The sequence below is a fragment of the Balaenoptera musculus genome, chromosome 6, assembly GCF_009873245.2.
Source record: "Balaenoptera musculus isolate JJ_BM4_2016_0621 chromosome 6, mBalMus1.pri.v3, whole genome shotgun sequence".
Classification (NCBI taxonomy): domain Eukaryota; kingdom Metazoa; phylum Chordata; class Mammalia; order Artiodactyla; family Balaenopteridae; genus Balaenoptera; species Balaenoptera musculus.
Window position 1 is genome coordinate 14,681,067 of NC_045790.1, and position 21,297 is coordinate 14,702,363.

At 48.3% G+C, this 21,297-nt stretch overlaps 1 protein-coding gene across 1 annotated transcript; it reads left to right on the forward strand.

The window, feature by feature from the left end:
- Window positions 1–5,980: 5,980 nt before the first annotated feature.
- On the forward strand, window positions 5,981–9,633 carry NKX2-6 (NK2 homeobox 6). Its single transcript, XM_036854470.1, has 2 exons — window positions 5,981–6,254; window positions 9,014–9,633. The coding sequence occupies exons 1-2, from the start codon at window positions 5,981–5,983 to the stop codon at window positions 9,631–9,633; spliced, it is 894 nt and encodes a 297-aa protein (XP_036710365.1).
- The last annotated feature ends 11,664 nt before the right edge of the window (window positions 9,634–21,297 follow it).

A 21,297-nucleotide genomic window follows, 5' to 3' on the forward strand; every position in this document is an offset into this window, starting at 1 on the left:
ATGATGAAAATATCATTATAAATAAAAATGTTTTCCCTCATCAAGCAGGTGAAATTAGACACATTAATGCCAGTGTACCAGATAAAGGTGTGCTGATGACATCCCATCATCCCATAATAAAAGTTCACTTGTCTTCTCTCTTACTGGACTGGATACTCCTGGAGGATTCTGGAATATGTGCTATTTATCCCTGTGTCCTGAGTACTTGCAAAGTACCATATATATATATATAGGGTGACCATATGTCCTGGTTTCCCTGGAACAGCTGTGGTTTATGCCTGACATCCCATCCAGTGAGTGCTTCCTTTCTTTTTTAAGAGTCCTGCTTTAGATGATAGATTATGTGATTACCTTCCCCATATGTAATGGGCACTAGGAAAATTCTACTGCGTTGACTGGAATAATTTGGAAAATATTGGAGTAATAGTGTCAGTGAAATTTTAAAATATTTAGTGAATTTTCCTTAGAAACAAGTGTTCTAAGAAGTACTGAGCAAAGAACTAGGAAGGAACGTAAGAAAAGATGATAATTAAGCAACTGCATTCATCTTAGTCTGTGAGCTCTAAAAGAAAGAGCTCCGTCCTGAAAATGAGGCGACCTGTGACTCAAAACAGGTTTCTTAATCTTTCTTTGTAAACTAGAAAACTAGTTTCTTTCTTTGTAAACTAGAAATAGTAACTGCTTTACACACCTCTCAGAGTTATTTATTATTCACCTCACAGAGTTATTATTCTTCTCTCACAGAGAATCCATGAGTTGCGATGTAAATATGGATTAAAAAATCAAAAAGAAAACTACGTATAAAATAGTCCAGTTCTTTTTGCCAAATTGTTCCCAGTTTTTTTTTTTAAATCTTCCTTTCTACTCTTGAGGGAATTAAAGTGGGACAGCAGAGGTAAAGGGTGATGTCTTTGTAACACAGGAATATGGTGGAAAGAAAACCAGCATCAGTAGTGAGAAAACCTGGAGTCTGATTTTCTTCTGGTAGTTGTGTAGTTTGGTATCATCTGTGTTCTTTATCTGTAAAATAGAGCTAATTAAGCTAAAAGAAAACATGAGAAACCATCATTCAAAAGACACCATCATTTTAAAGAAAAAAAAAAGAGAAAACTCAATGAGTTGTTTTGAAAGGATTTACTTTAAAACTGCAATTAGGCATTCTGTGAAAATAAGGCTGCGGAGATCTATGCAGTCATGAATAGTGGGAGATTCTCAGCATCCTGAGTATACAGTACACATGGATTAGCTTATTTTGAGCCAAAGAGATGGAGGTATTGATAGAAAATGCATAGACATCGTTCTTGCAGCTGTGACATCCTGTGTTATAAAGCAGAGCCATCCACAGGTGGCAATCAGAAGCAATAATACCAGCACAAAAATCTTAATAAATGTCACTGCTTTATAACCACAAGAAAGAGTCCCCATATTATGCTACCTTGTCAGCTAAGGAAGACAGAGAAATAGGAAATATATACATGTAGCTGTTCATTTGTGCAAAACATACAGAGAGAGAGAGAAAGAGGAAAAAACCATGAGACTGGGAGTGTATAGGAACCAGGAAAGAAAGAGGAATGGAAATAGAAAGGATAAAGGTGTGTGGCCACTTCTTCTTGCATAATTTTGACTTTTAGAATTATGTTAATGTTTCACATACTCAAAATATAAACAAGCTATTATAATATCTTTAAAAGAATCCCAGCAAAAGAAACCGTGGCAAGTCAGTCTCCCCACTCCTGGAGGGCCAGACTCCACTGAACCAGTCCCCAGGGTATCGGAAGGACTATCTCCAGGCAAACAAGGCAGATTCCTTTATCCAACAAATGTTGATTGGAGAGCTACTATGTGCTGGTTGCTAGCCTAGGCCCTGGGGATACAGCTGTGACAACAGACCCAGAGCCCGAGTCCAATCTAATGGGGATCCTGAGCTCCCGTCAAAGACTTTGGAGACAGTTGATTTCCTGCAAGCGCACAGGCCCCAGCGCCAGACTTTACTGGAAGTTGCCTGTTGTGTATCAAGTTTTAAAGAAGGAATCCCTTCGTTTTGGCAAAGTCTGAAATAGGGGAGAAAAGGACACTTGTTAACCGTGGATGGGAAGAGTTTCAATAAATATTGTGCACAAATTCCACATGATTGTGCCAGGTATCATGGGAATGATTTGAGTCTGTCTCCTGTGCAAGAATGGGATAAAATTCGGGGAGGGGGGAGGAGATGAATTGGGAGATTGGGATTGACATATATACACTACTGATACTATAGTATCACATGAGAACCCACTGTATAGCTCAGGGAGCTCTACTCAATGCTCTGTGGTGACAAATGGGAAGGAAATCCAAAAAAGAGGGGATATATGTATACGTATAGCTGATTCACTTTGCTGTATGGTAGAAACTAACACAACATTGTAAAGCAACTATACTTCAATAAAAATTAATTAAAATTTTTTTTAAAAAAAGAATGGGATAAAATTAAAGCTCTGAGGCCCCTCATTTCCCCAGTATGTTCAGAGTTTGGGCAGAACTAGCCCACGGTAAGCGCTCAAAACATATTTGTGGACTTAGTATTGTTTGAGCGTTTTATGTTGTGAGCCAGGTGGAGTAAAGCAGATCCGCTCAGCTCACACACCGCCCCCCGCATCTCCCCCGCACAGCCTGTTCCATCTTAAGAACAGAGATGATGACTTCTCCACTCATGCCCAAGGGACACACACACCGCACCTCCTTGTCCGGGCTGCGCCGGGTCCGGGGATGCGCCTGAGAGCCCCAGGACTCCTGGCTTTTCTGCTCACGCCACCAGGCCAGATTACTCCCCTCCCCTCCCCTCCCCTCCCCGACGCCCGCGCTCCAGCTAGCTGCCGGGTGCTCGCACCGTCCTCCTGCCGCGAGGCTGTCCCTAACGCGGCTGCAATCCATTGACCCGGAAGGGGAGAGATCAGCGCAGCGGCTCCAGTCCCCGGAGCGCACAGCTCAATGCGCCCTGGCGCTGGAGGGGGAGGAAAAAGTGGGACGCGGAGGCCCGGCTCATTTACCGCGATGTCCCAACGCCTGGGGGTCCCGAACCGCGGCAGGCGACTCCGGGGGCGCGAGGCCCGGGCGAGCGGAAAGCGCCGGGAGCTGAGACCCGAGCGCCGAGGTGCAGGTTCCCGGCCCGCTGCTCTCCCGGCCTCGGTGGGCGAGGGCGATGTGGGCCCGGCTCTCCAGGTTTGCCCGGGGAGCCTGAGTTCTTTCGGTAACGAAGATTCTTGTTTGCACCGCTTGAGAGGGGTTAGCAATCTTTTCCACGTCCAAAATCTCATTTGATCCTGGCCGTAAACCAGGGAAGAAAGGCAAGGCTGGGGATCTGAGAGCAGGATTTGAACTCAGGGCTGCTGATGCCAGTTTCTTCCAAGGTGTCCTTTCTTCTACGACTTCCTAGAGCGCGGCAGTCCGCCGAGAGAATTCCACTCTAGAATAACGTGCTGGAAGGTTTGTGGCTTAAAGTTTTTAATCGGGGTCCCCTCCCAGCCGAGCTTGGAAGGCGAGGACTCTGCCGGCTCCCAGAGAGGAGTGGGAAGAGCGCCTACCCGGCGTGCTCTGAATGGAAATGTTCTAAATTCGCCGTCTTTTGGGTGCCCGGCTGATTGTAAATACAGGCCTAACCAGACAATCGCTTGCACCTCTGGAGGGAGGAGGATGCCATAATACTGTTTTTCTAGGAAGTCGTGGAATATGTTTTAGAAGTGTTAAAATATTTGATTCATTGTTTATTCTACATATTTACGCTGAGGAAATAATCCAAAATGTTGACAAGGATGAAGGCGCAAAGATGTTCTCTGAAGCCTTGTTCACAGCGACAGAAAAAAAAAATAGCTATAATGTAAAAGTATAAACAGTCTATTATGGTTCATCCATAACATGGACTATATTATATTGCCATTTAAAAATATATCTGTAAAAACTCTTTAGAGAAGCTAGACATGCTCATGATGTAAATTTAAAATATACAAGCTTGCATATCCCCTATGAGCTCATACATGCAAAAACATATAAAGAAAGAAGTGATATGTTTAAAATATCATCTCCGGATGGATCTTGTTTTTCTTTTCAAATTTTCCTAATTTTTTCCAAAGTGTGCATGACTTTTATAATCAGAAAAAAAATAACAAAATTTAAATAAATGTATGAGTCGTTGAAAGTTTTCGATGTCTCTGAGGGCAAAGAGATGTCTCTTTGGGGGGGGGAAGGAGGAAGGAGTTCTGTTTTGGCAAAACAGGAGTCCTGGTGCACCTTGCCATTGACGAGCTGGGCCACCTCTGGAGTCGCTTAACCTCTCTGATTTCGACTCTTCACTAAGAAAAGAAAAGAAAAGCTGGAAACACTCAGGGTATATCTTTGATATAAAGATTAAATGATACGATATATAAGAAATTATTTCTTGGCTGAACCATCAAATTTGCCAAAAATTTGCGTGAATTTTTGCGAGAAATTTTGTGCCCACTAGCCTGGGGAGATGTGTACAGCTTATCTGGGTTTCAGGAAATAATAATGCCCAGTTAATTCTTATAATATTGAATTCTCCTAAGAAGGTTTATTTAAGAAACATTGTATCTGAAATTCCAAAAAGAATTCTAATGAGATCTCATTTGGATTTAAAAAATTTTTTTTAACTTCTTAGATTCTGTGCTATGACTGCTGACCCGGAATCATATTTGACTGAACCATGTAGCATGAGTAGTAACAATCGCTGATATTTTCATACACGTTATCTCATTTAATTCTCACAATCATCCTGTGATGGGCTTATTCTTATCTCCATTTTTTTTTTTTTTTTTTTTACTTAAGATTGGGAGGGTAAATACTTTGCCCAAAGCCCACAGTTGATATGCTCCAGAGTGAGGGCTGGACCTGTGGATTCCACCTGCATAACCACTGCACACACTGCCTCCCTTTACTCGGTCCGGCTGTGCCCAAGGAGCTTTCTCGAAGATCTGATGCTCGTCAAAACTTCCCACCCCTTCGTGGGGCGCCGCGTTCGTACACACATGCACACACGCTCAAGACAATCAACTTTAGGGAGGATAAAGGGGAGGAAAAGAAGGACCCTGGGGTCGTGAAGGGCAAGGTGAGCCCCTATCTGGCCCCTACACCCCGGCGGGGACTATTACCTTTCTCCTCCTTACCCACTCACGGAGCCTATAAAGAGGTCAGGGGCTCCCGCAATATAGCTCCCAAGTCCTTTCTTCGCTCCAGGGTTGAGATGTCCCTCCTGGGAAGTGGCGGATCTCGGCTCCCTACATGCGGACTCGGCTCTCAGTGAGACATTTCCACCTCAGTCTAGGCCGTGGAGGGTCCAGACTCGCTCCTCTGCGGTCCAGCCTCTGCTCCCTGGAAGGAGCTCTCAGCCTCCTGGCCCTTGCCGTGCGCGCACTTACACTCACGCGTGCAGCTCCAATCCCGCGGGTGCCCAGCGGTCTCCACCTGAGTTTTCCTCTGCCAGGCCTTGGACAGTTGAGCTAAGGCTAGGCTGGAGGGACCAACTAGGGTTGCAGAGCAAGGGTTCCACCCCCATCCCCGCACACCCTCTAGCAGAGTCCCGAGGGACCCAGGGTTGACCTCGGAAGCTCCCGTTTGTACTGTATTCACCGAGATACGAGCCGTGCGCGCGCTCTCTCCCGTTTTCCTTGCTTTCGAGAACCCAAACCTTTCGGAAGGTGGCTGGGGGTTGGAGAGGAATTAGAAGGGCGAGAGAAGAAAGGACTGGGGCGGGGGGAGATGCTGAGTTAACACGTGGGTTCTGCGGGAACCAATGGGGGTCCGCGGTTTCGTCACCCGGCCCTGGTCAATCGGCTGGGAGGGATGGCCCAGAGGAAGGCGCAGTCCGGGGCGCTGGGTGACTATCGTAGACCTTGGGTCTGCGGAGTCTGCAGCGACAAAACGGAAAGCTCAGCGCGCTGCGCACTGTGGGGACCGGGGACTCCCCAGCCCCGCCCCCTCCTCCTTCAGGATGTTACTGAACCCTGTCACCTCCACTCCCTTTTCGGTTAATGACATCCTGAGGCTGGAGCGTGAGCAGATCGGCCCGGAGGCCTTGCAACTCCGGGGTGCACGGAGGAGCCCGGAAAGCCCTCAGTACCTGCTACCGGTCCCAGAACAGCTAGGGTCGGAGGTTCCCAGCGCCGGTAGCGGCGACGGCGACAGAAGGCAGGAAGGGTCAGAGTCTCCTAAAGGTCTCTGTGAGACAGTCACAGAGATGGACGCTGAACCGGTGGGCGAGCCACGTGAGTACGCGCTCGGTCTTGGCTCCTACAGGGAAACCAAGGGGTGGGGTGGATCATTACCAATCGTCTCGTGGCGGGGGGGACACGCATCTCCTGGTCTTCCCGGCTCCGAGGGCTAGCCCCATTTTCCTTCACATGACGAGTCCGAAAGACAGGACTCTCAGCCCCCTCTACCATCTCCTCCAGACATCCTAACGAAAATGAGGTCCTGAATCTTGGGGGTTCACTATTTCCACAGCCAGTCCTCTGATTCCCACAGACACATCCCCGCCCCCGACCCACAGCCACAGTTCCCAGAAACTCCAGCTTCTCTTTCTTACAGCAAAGCCCTCTACAGTATCTTAGCTGTGCTCCATCACCACCAGCTTTCCCAGCCATCTCCCATCCTCTATACCCTAAACCGTCTGCCGAAAGTGTAGCCATCAAAGCAGCCGGGCGCTTTGGGAGTGGAAACTCCGTAGGCTCTGGGGTCAATCCCAGCCCAGCCTTTTCTTGGGGCTTGCCGAGTGGCCTGGCCAGTCCAGTCGTTCCTCTGCCTGGAGCACGGTAAGGGCAGCTCGCGTTTTACAACGACTCCAGCAGAGTCTCAGCTCCTGGTCTCCGAAGGCGCAACCTTGTGCGCTGGCGGAGAGGCCAAGGCATCTGCGTCCAGCGGCAGGAAGGGAAGAGGTGGACGGGGGGGTTGTGATGGGTTGGCTCTTGCCACCCGGGAAGTTTTGGCGGGAGAGGCTCGACATTCCGGGGTATGAAAAGGCTACTCTTCCTCTTGCCAAACCTCTGCGTCTTGGTCCGCAGCCTCCACGCCGGTCTGGGGGCTCCCGAGAGGCGCCTCGCAGGTCAGGCTTCCTCGGCCAGGCTGTGCCACGGATACTCCATTCGAGCCTCAAACTAACCACATGAAGAGAATTAAGATGCTGGTTCAGAGTTATTCGTCGACTTGCAGGCTGGTTATTCACCTACTCCAGGAGCCTGGAGAACAGTACACTTTGCTGTGTTCCCAAAGAAACCTGTGAATTTTCTGCAGCGGACTCTAAACCTTAAACTCTCCCAACGCTGCTCAGCCAGCTTGCCGTTCACTTCGGCTTTGCCGGAAAAGGGGTCACGCTCCTCTGACCATTGCTGTCACCTGGCAGCTGAAGACAGCCGCAGGGCTTTCCTCCTCCGCTGGCGCGCCCGGGGCAGCTCGCTGTTCTGCGGCTGCGGTTGACGCCGAGAAGGGGCCGGCGCCCGGCTCCAGGAACTAAGCCCAGGGGCCACGGCAGCCACCGATCGCGCGTGGAAGGGATCTTCCCTCGGGGATTCTGTGCGCCTCCTCCGTCCTCAACTTGCTTTCAGGGACGCAGGGTGAGAGGGGCTCCGAACTGTGACCGGGAAAGCACGGAGTGGCCTGCAGCCCCTCGGCCTGCGTGGTCAGCGACTCCCAAATGGGGTCCTGCTTGTTCCACAGAGTCACTGAAGGCCAGCTGTTACTTTCTGATTTGCTAAGAAAACAAACCCTCGTCAATATCTTTCCTCTTTGCCTGGAGAGATGTCCTGAGTTTGTCTGAGCACAGGCTTCTCTGAAGGAAGGTTTTATTTCCTCAATCTGAAATACCAAACAGCCCCTTGCCCCAGGAGACAGCGTCAGCGCGGTTGTGGATTTGGAGTCATATTCCAAGCAGTACCGGCTCTACTTAGGCGCCCCCTGCTCCGCCTCGCCAAAAGCATGCATCCTTTCCCGTTCCCGGTTTTCTCCTGGCGTGAATTTCCATGAAAACTCAGCATTTCCTTCCTACCTACCCTTGGATAAAAAACAGAGCTTTGCCAAATCAGGAGATGTGGGAAGAAGGGAAGGAAAGTCTGCGTCTTGGAGGGCCCCGGGCACAGTCGCCCAGGGGTTATCTTCGAGGGCGCTGCCCGATCCGAAGAGGAAGTCAGGGAGAAGCCAACGCCACCCGCTCTCCCGGGAGGCCCCAAAGGAGAAAAAGGACGCTTTTTAAAAAGCCAAATGTGGATCTCAACTTTATATACCCCGCAAAGAGAACCTCAGTTTCCGAGCCAAGAATCAACAGCCCGAAAATATTTTTTGTTTTATTTTATGTTGTTAATTTGGATTACAGAGCATCGCGTCCAAGAAAGATGGGAAGGGTTCCTGGTGCCAGTGGAGCATCTGATGACCAAAGAGACAAGGATGCGAGCAAAGATGGGGTGAAGGTGGGAGGCACTGGAGACCCTGGCACCTGGGCTAGAAACCAAGTACCCTGCGATGCGCGCCGGGCCACAACGGATAGCCCGGCAGATGGGAGCCTCCGGGCAAGCGTGTCACCGAATTTTGGTTCTCTCTCTCTCTGCCTCTGTCTCTCTCTTTCCCCACCAAGAGCAATCTAAAGTCAGTCTCTATCTAATAGGCTTGCAGCAAAAGTTTCCCCAAACTCGCCCACACTTTAGAATTGCAATCACAGAAAACAGCCCAGATACAGACATTTCTAAGAAGAAAATGAAGCTTAGACTCTGGATCAAGAGTCTACCTTTGGGGAAACGACTGTACACTGGGTACCGCTGAGTGTCACAATTTGTATTATGTTCCAGCAGCTGCAAAAGCGACAGAGCTTGGGGGAAAGGAACAAGCTCTGGGACGGGGTGAGGAGTCAGCAGAAGGGAGAGACGGGGACCCCAAGTGAAGGCTACTAGGAGGGGAGGGGCGTCCCTTGAAAACAGTGTAAGAATCTCTCGGGTGAGCCTTAGGCTGGCGCTGACGGTGTTCCTTCCTGTGCTTTTAGAGTCCGGCCTCAGCGCAGCCTCGCCCCTCTGCGACGGGACCCGGGTGCAGGAGCGCGACGTGGGTGACAGCGGCGGCGGCGCGCGCGGGGATGGCTCGGAGCATCCCAAAGGGCGGCCCCGGCGGAAGCCGCGCGTGCTCTTCTCGCAGGCGCAGGTGCTGGCTCTGGAGCGGCGCTTCAAGCAGCAGCGGTACCTGTCGGCGCCGGAACGCGAGCACCTGGCCAGCGCGTTGCAGCTCACGTCGACACAGGTCAAGATCTGGTTCCAGAACCGGCGCTATAAGTGCAAGAGACAGCGCCAGGACAAGTCCCTGGAACTGGCGGGCCACCCGCTAGCGCCGCGCCGGGTGGCGGTGCCCGTGCTGGTGCGGGATGGCAAGCCCTGCCTGGGCCCCCGCACGCCCGCCTTCTCCGGCCCCTATGGCGCGGCCGCGGCGCCCTATTCCTGTTTCGGCGGCTACGCGGGCGCTGCCTACAGCGCTCCCTACGGCGGCGGCTACGCCGGCGCGCCCCCCGCGCCCCCCGCACCCCAGGCCAGCTCTGGCTTCAGCGGGGGGGAACCGAGCGCCAACCCGCAGGGCCATCTGCCCGCCACGCTTCAGGGGGTCAGGGCCTGGTGAGGCGTCTTGGCTCGGATGCGCCACCCTGAACAGATAGATGCTCGGTCCCGCCTCTCCGCTAACCGATCGCGGCCGGGATGAGGGAGCGCCGCCGTGGAGGAAACAGGCGACCCGATGGCACTTCTCTCCCGAGCGATCCCTGGGACTAGGAATTGCCTTCGACTAGCCATCCAGCTGAAGGCCCTGGGGGCGTTCTTCTCCCAAGAGACGCAACGCGGGGCCTCCGCCAGCCGCCCACGAAGCAGCACTGGGAGGGAGGAAAGCCAAGGGTGGCTGGCAGTTTCGGGCGTCAGAGTAGTAGTTCTGAGGCAGGTGACTTTTCAGGCCTCAAATACAGGGGCTGAGAGGCTCCTTAATTTGTGTGCAGCAGCCCCAGGGAATGGGGAGGTGATGGGGGTGCTCTGGAGGGCCTCGATCCCCTGATTAAAGGCAACAGGGGGTGGGGGAAAGAAGGAGAAAAAGAGATGAGCTAGGGGAGGGGGATGAAGAGCCTGGAAGAGGAAGACTTGTTCGAGCCGGTCCTCCTGCAGGGCTTAATCTGCGCCCCCCACCCCTTCCACGGGCTGCACTCCCTGGGACTCAGTATCCAGTGGAGCGCTTTTTTCTGGAGGCACAATTGTTCTCCAGAGGATATCCACCACACTCTAGTTCTTCCCTCACTGTAAGTGCATTTTATCTCCTGTGTACAGCTCAGCCTCTTGAGTAAATAGACTAAATATATCAGTGTGTGTTTGCCTTGTGTGTAGGCCATTAGAATCTATCCACCTCTCGGTTTCTGCTCAACGACTTCAAATTAAAGTAAAAATGAAACTCAGAAGTTCTAAGTCTTCAGTACATAGAGAAATCCCTAGAGAGACAAAACTTGGATTCAGCTCTGGAGAGGTTACCTCTCTCCATCTCCTTCCCAACCAGCCCCAGTAGGTTTTCTTTCAGAAGGTAGTAGGTTTCTAAATTCCACATCAGAAAAGGAGGCTCCCACTTGTCCATAAGTCCTAACAGGATGGGCAGAAAGCCTGAACTTTAGGGAAAGTTACAATTCCCCCAGGCGCAAATATGTCTGAAATCATGCAAACTGAAGACTGAGAACAAACTCATTTTGTTAATGGGAACATGGGAATCAAATAAGAAAGTTGTCTTTGGCAGGTACTAGTATAAAAATCAGGCTCTTTTCTTTTTCCTTGGATATCATTTTTTAAACAATGAAAAACTCTGCTTCTTCATCCCCTGGACCACTAACTTGTCAAAAGTTCAATTCTATTATTTAATAAATTCTAATTTTAATTAAATTGTACTGGCCCTGCATTTTCTCATTTCTGCATCTGCCCTGGTTGTTTTTTGCCAACATGGGAAACAGGGACTGCTTGGTAAACGATGCCTGACAATTGACAGCTTACATCTCTTAAAGTTTAAGTTAAAAACAAGGGTAAGTATTCACATTTCTCCTTACTACCATTTCCTTATATTTTCTCTCTTTTTTGGTTTCATCCCTTTTCTCTTTTATTTCTCCATAAATATCTGTTAATAAAAGTGTATTTAGAAATGCCCTGAAGTGTTTTTCAATTATAGTTAGTCTTGCACCCCTGGGATTAAAAAGTATATTTTAAATTAAGAAATGTCTGTATATTTTAAATTAAGAAATCTCAATAAATATTCCTTGGTCAATTAAGCTAAGACTAAAAAAAAATATAGAGATTACAGTTAAAATCTCCATCATGAGAAAATTGTCACACAGTGATATCATACTTCTTTCACTTTGCCGGGGGGTGGGTATTCCTTACAAGAGGAAAAGTTACCTGTGGACACTGGCCTTAGATTCATGACAGTTGAGTTTAAGTTTAATGCTGACACTGCCTAACCATCTGTCTGGCCCTCAGTTGTTCAGTGAGTTGTATTAAATTTTCCCGAGATAAGATTCTAAACTACTATAGGTTAATTTTAAAAAATCTTTTGTTCTCCTTTGGGCAAAGTTCTTACGTAGAAATGTAGGTCATCATTGTATGGATCTAGCAAAGTATTGATACTTGGCGCAGAGTAGAAAATTAATAAATGCTATTCTCTTCACCCTCCCACCCTCTTGCAACCCAAAGAGTGGTTACCAGACACGTGTTGTTCGTTTTTTTTTTTTTTTTTGGAGCATAGTTGATTTACAATACTGTGTTAGTTTCAGGTGTACAGTAGTGTTGTTCTGAATAGGCTTTGCCGCCTGAGCTCCCTCCATGCTTTTTGCCACATGGAAAAGCCCAGGAGGGAGATCGATGACTGTGGTCAAGCCTGGGAGTGAAGGGGACAGGGGCTTAGTTCAATCATCAATATCTCAGTCATTGCTGAACATGGGACGCAAGAGAAAATAAGATTTGGCTGGCGTCCTGATGGAATTTATTATCTAATTGGATACCAGAGACTAACATGAGAAAGGTATCTGAAAATACAAGGTGATATATGCTGCATGTCAAGTCAGACACACAATAAGCTCTCTAAAAAGAATGAAAAGCCAGTGTGAGCTGGGATGCTTAGAGAAGGTGCTTAGAGGAGGTGGATTAAGCCTGGTGATTAGGGTGGGAATGACACTACTTACTGGGAGAGGGTCTGGGCAAGGTCTAGGACTTAGGAAAGGAGAAGAGTAAATGGGCACATGCCAAAGCTAGAGTCCTATTTTCTAGTAATTTGAGATACAGTTCAAGGCTACCTTCTGGGACTTTGTAAACTGCAATCAATTGGCTGAGGGGCTTCGGAAGGCAGGAGTGGGTGTTGCTTTCACGTATACCCAAGATGTTTCATTGACCTGGGACATTTTCTGTTTTGCTGTCCAGATTGCCGTAGCATCCATATTTGCTGACCTAAGCAAACAAGCAAAACCTATAACAAAACCTTGTCCGTGTGCAACCCATGTGGCTTTTTTCTTCAAATGAGCATGTGGAAGTTTGAGATTCCCAGGACACCAAGGAGATTTCTTTCCAAAAGGAAAGGAGAGTAAAGGAAAACTCTCTTCTCCCAACTCCCCACTTTAAGTGATCCTGTCAGGATCACTTTAAAACACATCCCTCTCCCAGATCATCAAGCCCACCCCCAGCTGCCCATCTTCCGTCCTGCAATCTCTCCTTCGCACTGAAAGCTGTCCCTTTTTGTGTGTCTTACCAACCACAGCTTATCCAAGGCAGGGCTTTCACCAGGGAGCCGCTCTGTAAGCAATCAGCCTCTTATCTGCCTCGTTCAGTCCCGTCACTCGGGTCACCTCTTAATGTTCACAAGTTTCCCAAATGGGAAGTAATTGACCTCTAAACAAAACAAAAAAGCTCTCAGAGAGATAGCAGAGGTTCCTTTCCTGGCTGTCCCAGGGCTAGGGTCTCACCTAGGCCAGGTGGATAAGTCAATAAAATTGCAGACTTCCTGGCTCCCCTGTCCTCCGTCCTCCCCCACCCCGTCCCTTCAAACCAGCTTCATCCGATACTATCTGCAAATCAGATGGAGCACAGTCAAACCATAGATCTCAGGGTGGCCAGAGATTTCTGGTATTTCTTTTCCGTAATTTTGTCATTATCAAGATAGAACGTTGAAGGGACATATTTTAAAAATTCCATTTGAAAAGTGTTTACAGTCTTCAGGGTTTATACCAGCTCTTCACTATATCAGCCCAATAGCTTGCCTTTTTCCTTTTTCACAAAACAAGGGCACTCCCAGGCATAACAGCCGTGCCCCCAACCTGCACCATTCCACAAGGAGGCCTCTTCGGAGAGACGGAAGGTGGTGGAGGACCTGAGTTAGGAGTTGTTGGCCTTCATTCTAGGCCAGTTCCACTAGTGACACACTATGTGACCTTCAGCAAGACTTGCAACCTCTCTGGGCTTCAGCCTCTTTATTTATAAAATTGAGGAAGTGCATCTCTGAGGCTATTATTCTAATTTGGGGTGGCTCCCTGTTGATTTCAGATGCCTTTATGATTTTTCAATTCTAGGATAGATTATATATCCAGAAGACTACGTAAAACGTATATGTTTAACAACCCGGCACAATTTAGTAACTGTAAAGTGAACACAGATGTAACCCCTCTCAAGGCAAGAAACAGGGAGTGCCAGCTCCCCAGCAGCCCTTCTCCCCAACCCCTCCAAATATGTAAACCCCTTCCCTCCTTCCCCAAAGGAGATACCAGCTATTCTGACTTCTGTGATAATAATTCATAGGTTTCTCTTTGTGGATTTACCCATATGGACACCTCCTTCAACAGTGTGTCTTAATTTTGTGTGATTATAGATGTTACATAAATAGAATCATAGTGCATGCATTCTTTAGTGACTTGCTTCTTTTTTTCAACTTTATGTTTGTGAGATTTATCCATGAGGTTGGGTGGAGCTTAAGTTTGCTCATTCTCATTGCTACATTGTATCCCACTGAACGCATGTACCTCAATGTACGTATTTACCGAAAATGCAGCCAGCTGGGTGCCATAACACAGAATGCTGCTAGTGGTACCTTTTCTCACAGGTACGGCTGCGGCTGCTGTATTCTCTAGCTGGAGTTGGTCCCAGCTTCTAGGAGCTGTTCTGCGTTGCAGAGGAAGGATCCATCCTCTGACAGATTTCTATTTATGTAACAACAGCCTTTTAACTTTGGTATGATTTCATTGTGTACTCACCACCTCCATCTGAGGCAGAGCACATTACTGTTTCCATTTGCAGAGGAAGAGTCCAAGGGCCAGAAAGGTGACAGCCACACTGTAACTTAGTGACAGAATTGGGACTAGACCCCAGACCCTCTGCCCCCTAGTCCTGGGTTACTTCCACTGAATACTCAACAAAGAGTCCAAGTCCTTTACACAAATCAGGTGACTGTTGAGTGATACTGTTTTCTTCATTTCCTGAGGGAAAAGTGCATGAGGGATGGGAGCCTTTTGGAAAGCATCCAGAGGGGATAAATATGAAGCAAGAGGCCAGAGAGGGTGGAGGTGGTTGGAGAGATATAACTGCATTTTTCAGGCACTTATGAGCAAACAGAGTATTTCAGTGCTCTGGCTTTTGCACCCCCCTGCCCATTTTTGTCTACATTTTCCTCTGACTTTGTGCCCCCGGAGACGTTGATTCATGCTTTCGGTGGCCAGCTCCTGAACTGGAGAGAATTCAGCACTGAGCTGTTTCTCCTCAGTTCCACCTCCCCCCCACCTGGGGAGAGAGCTTCGTGGGAAGTCCCTCTGCCTTCCTTTTGCTCTGTTTAGACTCCGGTAAGTCCCCCTACCCTCAACCTGAGAGAAGGATGTGGTCTTAGTGACACAGTCCAGATTCCACTGCAGGAAAAGCAGATATGCCAGCAGCCAGGCCACAGACCTCAGAGTGCTTTCTGACTTAGTCCCTACAGGGCTGTCCTCATAATCTGGTCTCAGTCATACCTGCTTCCTTCCCATCCACGCTTCAGTGGCTGCTCCTTCCTCCTCTCACCAGCCCGGCTTAATTGCCTGAAACCCGAGGGCCCGGGAAATTGGAATCCGAAGTTACGACTTCAGTGAGCCAAAGGTGAACCTTTCTTTGGATGGTTCCTGATTCCCGTCCTTCTCTGGGCCCTCTGGTGCCTCCCCTGGACCTTCCCTGTGGGTCAGGTCTCCCAGGACCTGCTCCTGGAGCATCTTAAACCTCCCCATCACAATGCATTTACTCTCTATGTCTGTTGTACCATCTGAACAATCAACCTCATGTCTGCCTCAGACCCCGACGTGTTTCCAACACACCTTGCGCCTGTCATGGAGAAGGGGCTCAATACTGTTTGTTGATTGAACAAATGAGTGAATGGTGGCTCTCTGGCTTTCCTGCATGGCCTCACAAAGTCTGCATGGAAGACCTGGGCTCTGACCTGGTTCCTTGGTAGTCAGAACCCTCTGGAAGAAAGTCCTCCTGTATGTGGATAGGGATCTGGCTCCTGGCAGGGGCCATCTAAGCCCTGACACCAGGGGCCCTAAGAATTTCTGTCAGCCAGGCGTTATGACCATGGTGACAAGAATTCCTGTTTTAGCCATTCTCCTGTAGGTCAGCTTAACTTTAATTAGCAAGTATTAAGGAACATTAGGTTGAACACTGTGGGTGAACATAAAACTAGTATCATTTTTTAAAAATATATGTAAGATCAGAGGGACTCAAGGATGCATAGGAGAGTCCTTATCTTCAAGATTATAAAACTGTGGGTAAGACAAGTACCTATACAGCCAAATATCTATAGGAAAAACTAGAAAAGGTGCATTATAAACCTATAAATCCTTCAGTTCATTGAACATGCTGTAGAGGCTTTTGGATATCATCCAATATCTGTTTCTCCCTTTCTTCCTCTTCTTCTTTTTTTTTAATTAATTTATTTATTTTTGGCTGCGTTGGGTCTTCGTTGCTGTACGTGGGCTTTCTCTAGTTGCAACTAGCGGGGGCTACTCTTCGTTGCAGTGCGCGGGCTTCTCATTGCGTTGGCTTCTCTTGTTGTGGAGCATGGGCTCTAGGTGCGCGGGTTTCAGTAGTTGCGGCACGTGGGCTCAGCAGCTGTGTGTGGCTCGCGGGCTCTAGAGTGCAGGCTCTAGACCGCATGTTCAGTAGTTGTGGCGCACAGGCTTAGTTGCTCCACAGCATGTGGGATCTTCCCGGACCAGGAAATGAGCCCATGTCCCCTGCATTGGCAGGCGGATTCTTAACCACTGCACCACCAGGGAAGTCCCTCCCGCTTTCTTCTTTAATAATAGAACCCCAGCGTTAAGCACACAACCTTCCAGCTAAAGGTATATTTCCCAGAGTCCTTTGCAGCTAAGGGTGGCCAAGTAACTAAGTTCTGGCTAAAGGGATATAAGCAGAAGTGATGTGTGCAATTTCCAGGACATAGCCTTAAACGGAAAGGACCTTCCCTCCACTTCCTTTTCTTCCTGCTCCTGGCTGGAACACAGATGAAATGGTGGGAGCAGTAGCAGCTATCTTAGATTTTGACAGAGCAACAAGATGGAAGAAGCCTAGGTCCCCAGCACTATGAAATCACCTTATCAGCTTGGGTCTGCTTACACTCCATCTAGTACATGAGAGAAAAAGAAACATTTGTCTCGTTTAAGTCACTGTTATTTTGACCTTTGTTATAGCAGCTGAATGCATATCTTAACTCACAGAGGACACACGCAGGTAATTAGAAGTTTGGCTGTTACAAATACAGTAAATGTTTAGAGGAGAAATAAATCAAGCCAAGGTAATCTAGGAAGGGACAATCAAAGAGAAGGAGCTTGAGACAAGCCCCTCAGAAGGATGAATAAATTTGGATACCTGGAGGGGAACGATGGGGAATCTACACAGAGGGATGTGGAGAGGACTACGGATCATAAAATGCATGGGAGCCAAGGACTCTCTGAGGTAACATTGAAGGCAATAGTCTGGACATGTCCATGGTCATGGCGTTCAACTCATCTGCCCTCTCCCCAGCTGGTATCATCTACTCCAAAGGCTTAACTACCATTTCTATGCAAGTAACTCCCAAATCCCACACCTACAGTTCCAGCTCCACCCTCCATCCTGAATTCCAGCTCCAAACTGCCCATTGTTCCCTGGACATCTCCATTTAAATGTTTCCCAGACACCTCAGTGGAAAACCAAACCCACCTCTCTCCACCTTCCTCCTGCCAAACCTGCTTCACTTTCCATATTCCCTCTCTTGTGACCTAGGATGACACTCCATTGTCCTATTTCACGCTCTCCTCTCCCCTACCTGCCTATTTTGTGTTCCCACCACTACTATCCAAGCTCAAGTCATCATCTCTCGCTTGACCATGTGCAATTGCCTTCTAACTGGTCTCCCTGCCTCCACTCTCTTCTCTCCAGGCCATTTCTCATGCTGCTATAGGATTTTTTAAGAAACCTTGTCTACTCCTTGATGAAGACACTTTCAAAACACAGACCACATTCTTTAACCAGACATATTGAAATATAACATATATAGGGAAAAGTGCAGGAATACTACACGTACGCCTAGTTCGCAAAGTGAATTTCCCATATAATCAGCACCCAGATCATGAAACAAAACATTAACGTCCCCCAAAGCTCTTTTATACACCCCCTCACCATCACTTACCCCAAAGGAAACTGCTAGCTTGACTTCAAACACCATTGACTAACTTTGCCTGTTTTTGACTTTTACTGAAACGGAATCACATGGTGTATACTCTTTTGTCTGGTTTCCTTCACTCAAGATTATGTTTATGAGATGCCTTCATGTTGTTGTGGGTAATTGCAGTTTGTTCATGGCTATTGCTGGTTGAGTTTTCCATGGTATGATTACACCACAATGGATTTATCTGTTCTACTGTGGATGGGCATTTGGGCTGTTTCCAGTTTGGGGTTATTATAATTAGTGCTGTCATGAACGTTCTTGTGCATGTCTTTTGGTGAATACATGAGCACATTTCTGCCGAGTATGTGCTAGATGTGGAAATTCTGGGTCATGAGGTATGCATGTGGCCAGGTTTGGTAGATTCTACTGTTTATCCAGAGTAGTTGTATGAACTTACATTTCCACTAGGAGTGTTTAAAAGTTCCAGTTGCTCCATCTCCTCAACACTTCTTGTCAGTTTTCCTTTTACCTCTCCCTCCTTCCACTTTCTTGCCGAGACACAGCAACGCGGGCAGGTAAGGAGTGCTCCGTGAATATCTGAATAATGGGGTAGTTGCGTGGAAGCACTGGAGGATCAGTGGGAGACAGGTTTGAAGATGTGTCTAGTCAGTGTGCAGAGAAAAATAACAAATACTTATTAAGCCCAAACTAAGTGCTCAGTGTTTGGCATTATATCATGTAATCGCCATAATCACTCTCTAAAGTCTAGAGTCCAAGGAATCCAACAAGCTCCCAAATTAGGAAACTGAGGCTGGGAGTGTTTAAGAAACTTATCCAAAATCACCATCACTAAAGATAGAGGTAAAAATTGAGCCTCCAAAGTTCATTTACTTTCCACTATGTTCTGCTGCCGTTTCATACACATTACAGGCTGCTGCTTCTTACTGTTATTTAAATCCCTAAACCTACAGCTATATTTGCTAGTGATGGAGTATCCAACACGTGCTCTCTGACTGGCTGTACTTCTTTCTGATCCCGACATTTCCATCCCAACCTCAGAGAGAGTCATCGGAGGGAAAAGGTCTGGCCTGAGGAGCCCATTCAGATGTTTGGGATGGAAAAGATCACAGATATTCCCACGGGGCCCTGCCCTCTGTGAGGGACATCTGCATCCAGAATCAGTCCTGTATGTCATCAACACATTACATAAAACATGACGTATAACCCAAGAACATTTGTGTTGGAGACAACAGCACCAATGGAGTAACCCTCCGCCTCTGATTGCAGCACTTAAACTGCCCACCAGGGGACACCCTTGCCTCCAGTTTCCCACTATGGGAAAAAGGGAATTCCCCAAATTCCTTAGGCCTTCCACCCAAAACCTTTGCTTCCAGCAGTGCTTCAGATTTCTTTTTCAGGTCAACCCCTTTATCTTCCAGTTTGGATGTTGACAGTTGGGAGTGGACAGAAGGAGACAGTGAATCAAAGGATTAAGGGCTCCATAGAAACCAGCTGTTGGCCATGGTTTCAGTGTGACAAACATTCATAGCATAATAACATTGTGATGCTTGTGGCTACAAGGTCTGTGGGGTGCTTTCCAGGGCATAGATGTCCTCCATATATACTGGCTCATTTATTAGTCATATGCGGAAGTATTATTCTAACACAGAGGAAACCAGGGAAAGTGAGGGAATTACCCAAGGTCACAGAGCTCGTAAGTTAGAGTCTGAATATAAACCCACTGATTCTGTTTACAACTGTGCAGTGAACTTGGGTATCTAAAATACAGCTGTCTGGGTGTGGAATACTAACTCTAAAGGGCTGGTAAAGCAAATATCACTAGATTAGCTTGCAACTCTGCCTTCCTTTTCACTTTCTCTCCGGACTCTTGTTCAAACATCCTGAAGGGAAACTAATCTGATTGGCCCTTCACATTGAACTGTTCTTGACTCACAGCAGAGGTTCCCAAACTGTTCCTGAGTTGAAGACTGCTTTGAGCATCGATGTGGTTAAATTGACTGGATTCTGGCTTAGCTCTGCCACTGACCAGCTCAGCCTCGGAGGACGAGTTACTTGATCTCTGCTGGCTTCAACTTCATCTTGGGTAAAATGGAGTTGCTTAAACCAGTGGTTATCTGTGACTCTCTAGGTTGTAAGTGACAGGAACCTATCTCACACCAGCATGAGCAAAACATTCGAGGCAATTTCTTGACCCTCAGAGCTGAGTGGCAGGAAGGCTTACCGTGAAGCTGGCTAAAAGCAGGGGCTCGGGCTCACCCGGTTTCTCCCCATCCACCTCTCATTTCCGTTTCTCTCTACCTGGTCAGCTTCGTTATCTTGGGCTGTCGGAAACCATGGCCACGTACACAGCCACTGGCAGCTCAGAATCACATCCTTACAGCTGCACAGTCAGAGACGAAATGGCATTTTCCTTCCAACTCCAGGTTGAAAAACCCAGCTCCTCTTCATCACAGAGCGTAGTGAGTATCAGGCAGCATAACAAGTCTGGAAGGGCTATGGAAGGTCAACCGCAGCTGCAGAATCCCTTCTTCTTGAGGGTTATCCTGCCCCAGGGCAATGAACTTGCGTCATCTTGATAGTTCCTTGTGAGAGCAGGTCTTACAGGGGAGGGGATGAGTGGCGGTGCAGTGTGTTGTGTTGTGTTGACGGCCTTCTCTTCCTGGGCCTCAGCCATGGTGAAAGGAGGTGCCTCCGTGTGTCTAATCCTCCATAAATCTAGAGAGTGACCCAGGCTGATCCCTCCGAGACGGCTATCACTTTGCATCATTTCACTTTGTCTCCGAGGGTCACGTTATCATCCCTGAGGCAGCAAATGGAAAACGGGAGCAGCAGAGGCACCCTCATGGCAGAAGGCTCAGCACTAATGCTACCTTCGTCTTCTGCGACCTCTCTTGCAGAAGTGGATTTCGTCTCTTATCGGCATCCTCGCAGACCATGGACCTCGTAACCTGCCCTCCTCTCATGGAATCCCATTCATCATGGCCCTTTAACAGCAGCATCTCTTACCCGAGCGGTGAAGAAATGAGGCAATACAACTCTTGGGCCTTTGTATTCTCCTACCTGACTACCTGATTACCTAGAGTAATCTCCTCCTGACCTCAAAATAGCCTTACCTACGGGGCAGGGCCAAGGCTCCCAGGTGGGCCAGGCTGTGACGGATGCGGCTGTAGGCTTGCTCCCAGGCTGCAAGCAGTAGCAATAGGGCAGTGATGTAGAGGGGCCGCGAGAGGACCAGAACATGGCTCCCCCCAGGAGGATCAAAATTGTCAGAGGTTGATGTGCACAAACCCCAGCCCATAACTACCAGCCACGGCTTGTGCGCACACCCACTGTGCCCAGGGCGGCCGGACACACCCTGACGCATCTGCACCAGCCTCCAGGTCTGCAGCCGTCCTCTGCCGACTGCCCTCGCCTTTAGTTTGTACAAAGGGAGCGCACAGACCAGGACTTGCTTCTGCCCTCCACCACCCACAGAAGGCTCTGCTCCTGGATGCCTGCTTCTCTATCCCCTCAGCAGTTCCCCTCAACTCTGAGCCCCCAAAACTAAGGAGCAGAGTCCCACTCTTCAGGACTGTATCCAGAGGTAGTATCTCCAGC

Bases quoted from the DNA above. Each gene is read 5' to 3' on its own strand.
- NKX2-6 (XM_036854470.1), top strand. From the start codon at position 5,981: ATGTTACTGAACCCTGTCACCTCCACTCCCTTTTCGGTTAATGACATC. The intron at 6,255-9,013 runs GTGAGTACGCGC...CTGTGCTTTTAG, and splicing joins TGAACCGGTGGGCGAGCCAC to AGTCCGGCCTCAGCGCAGCC.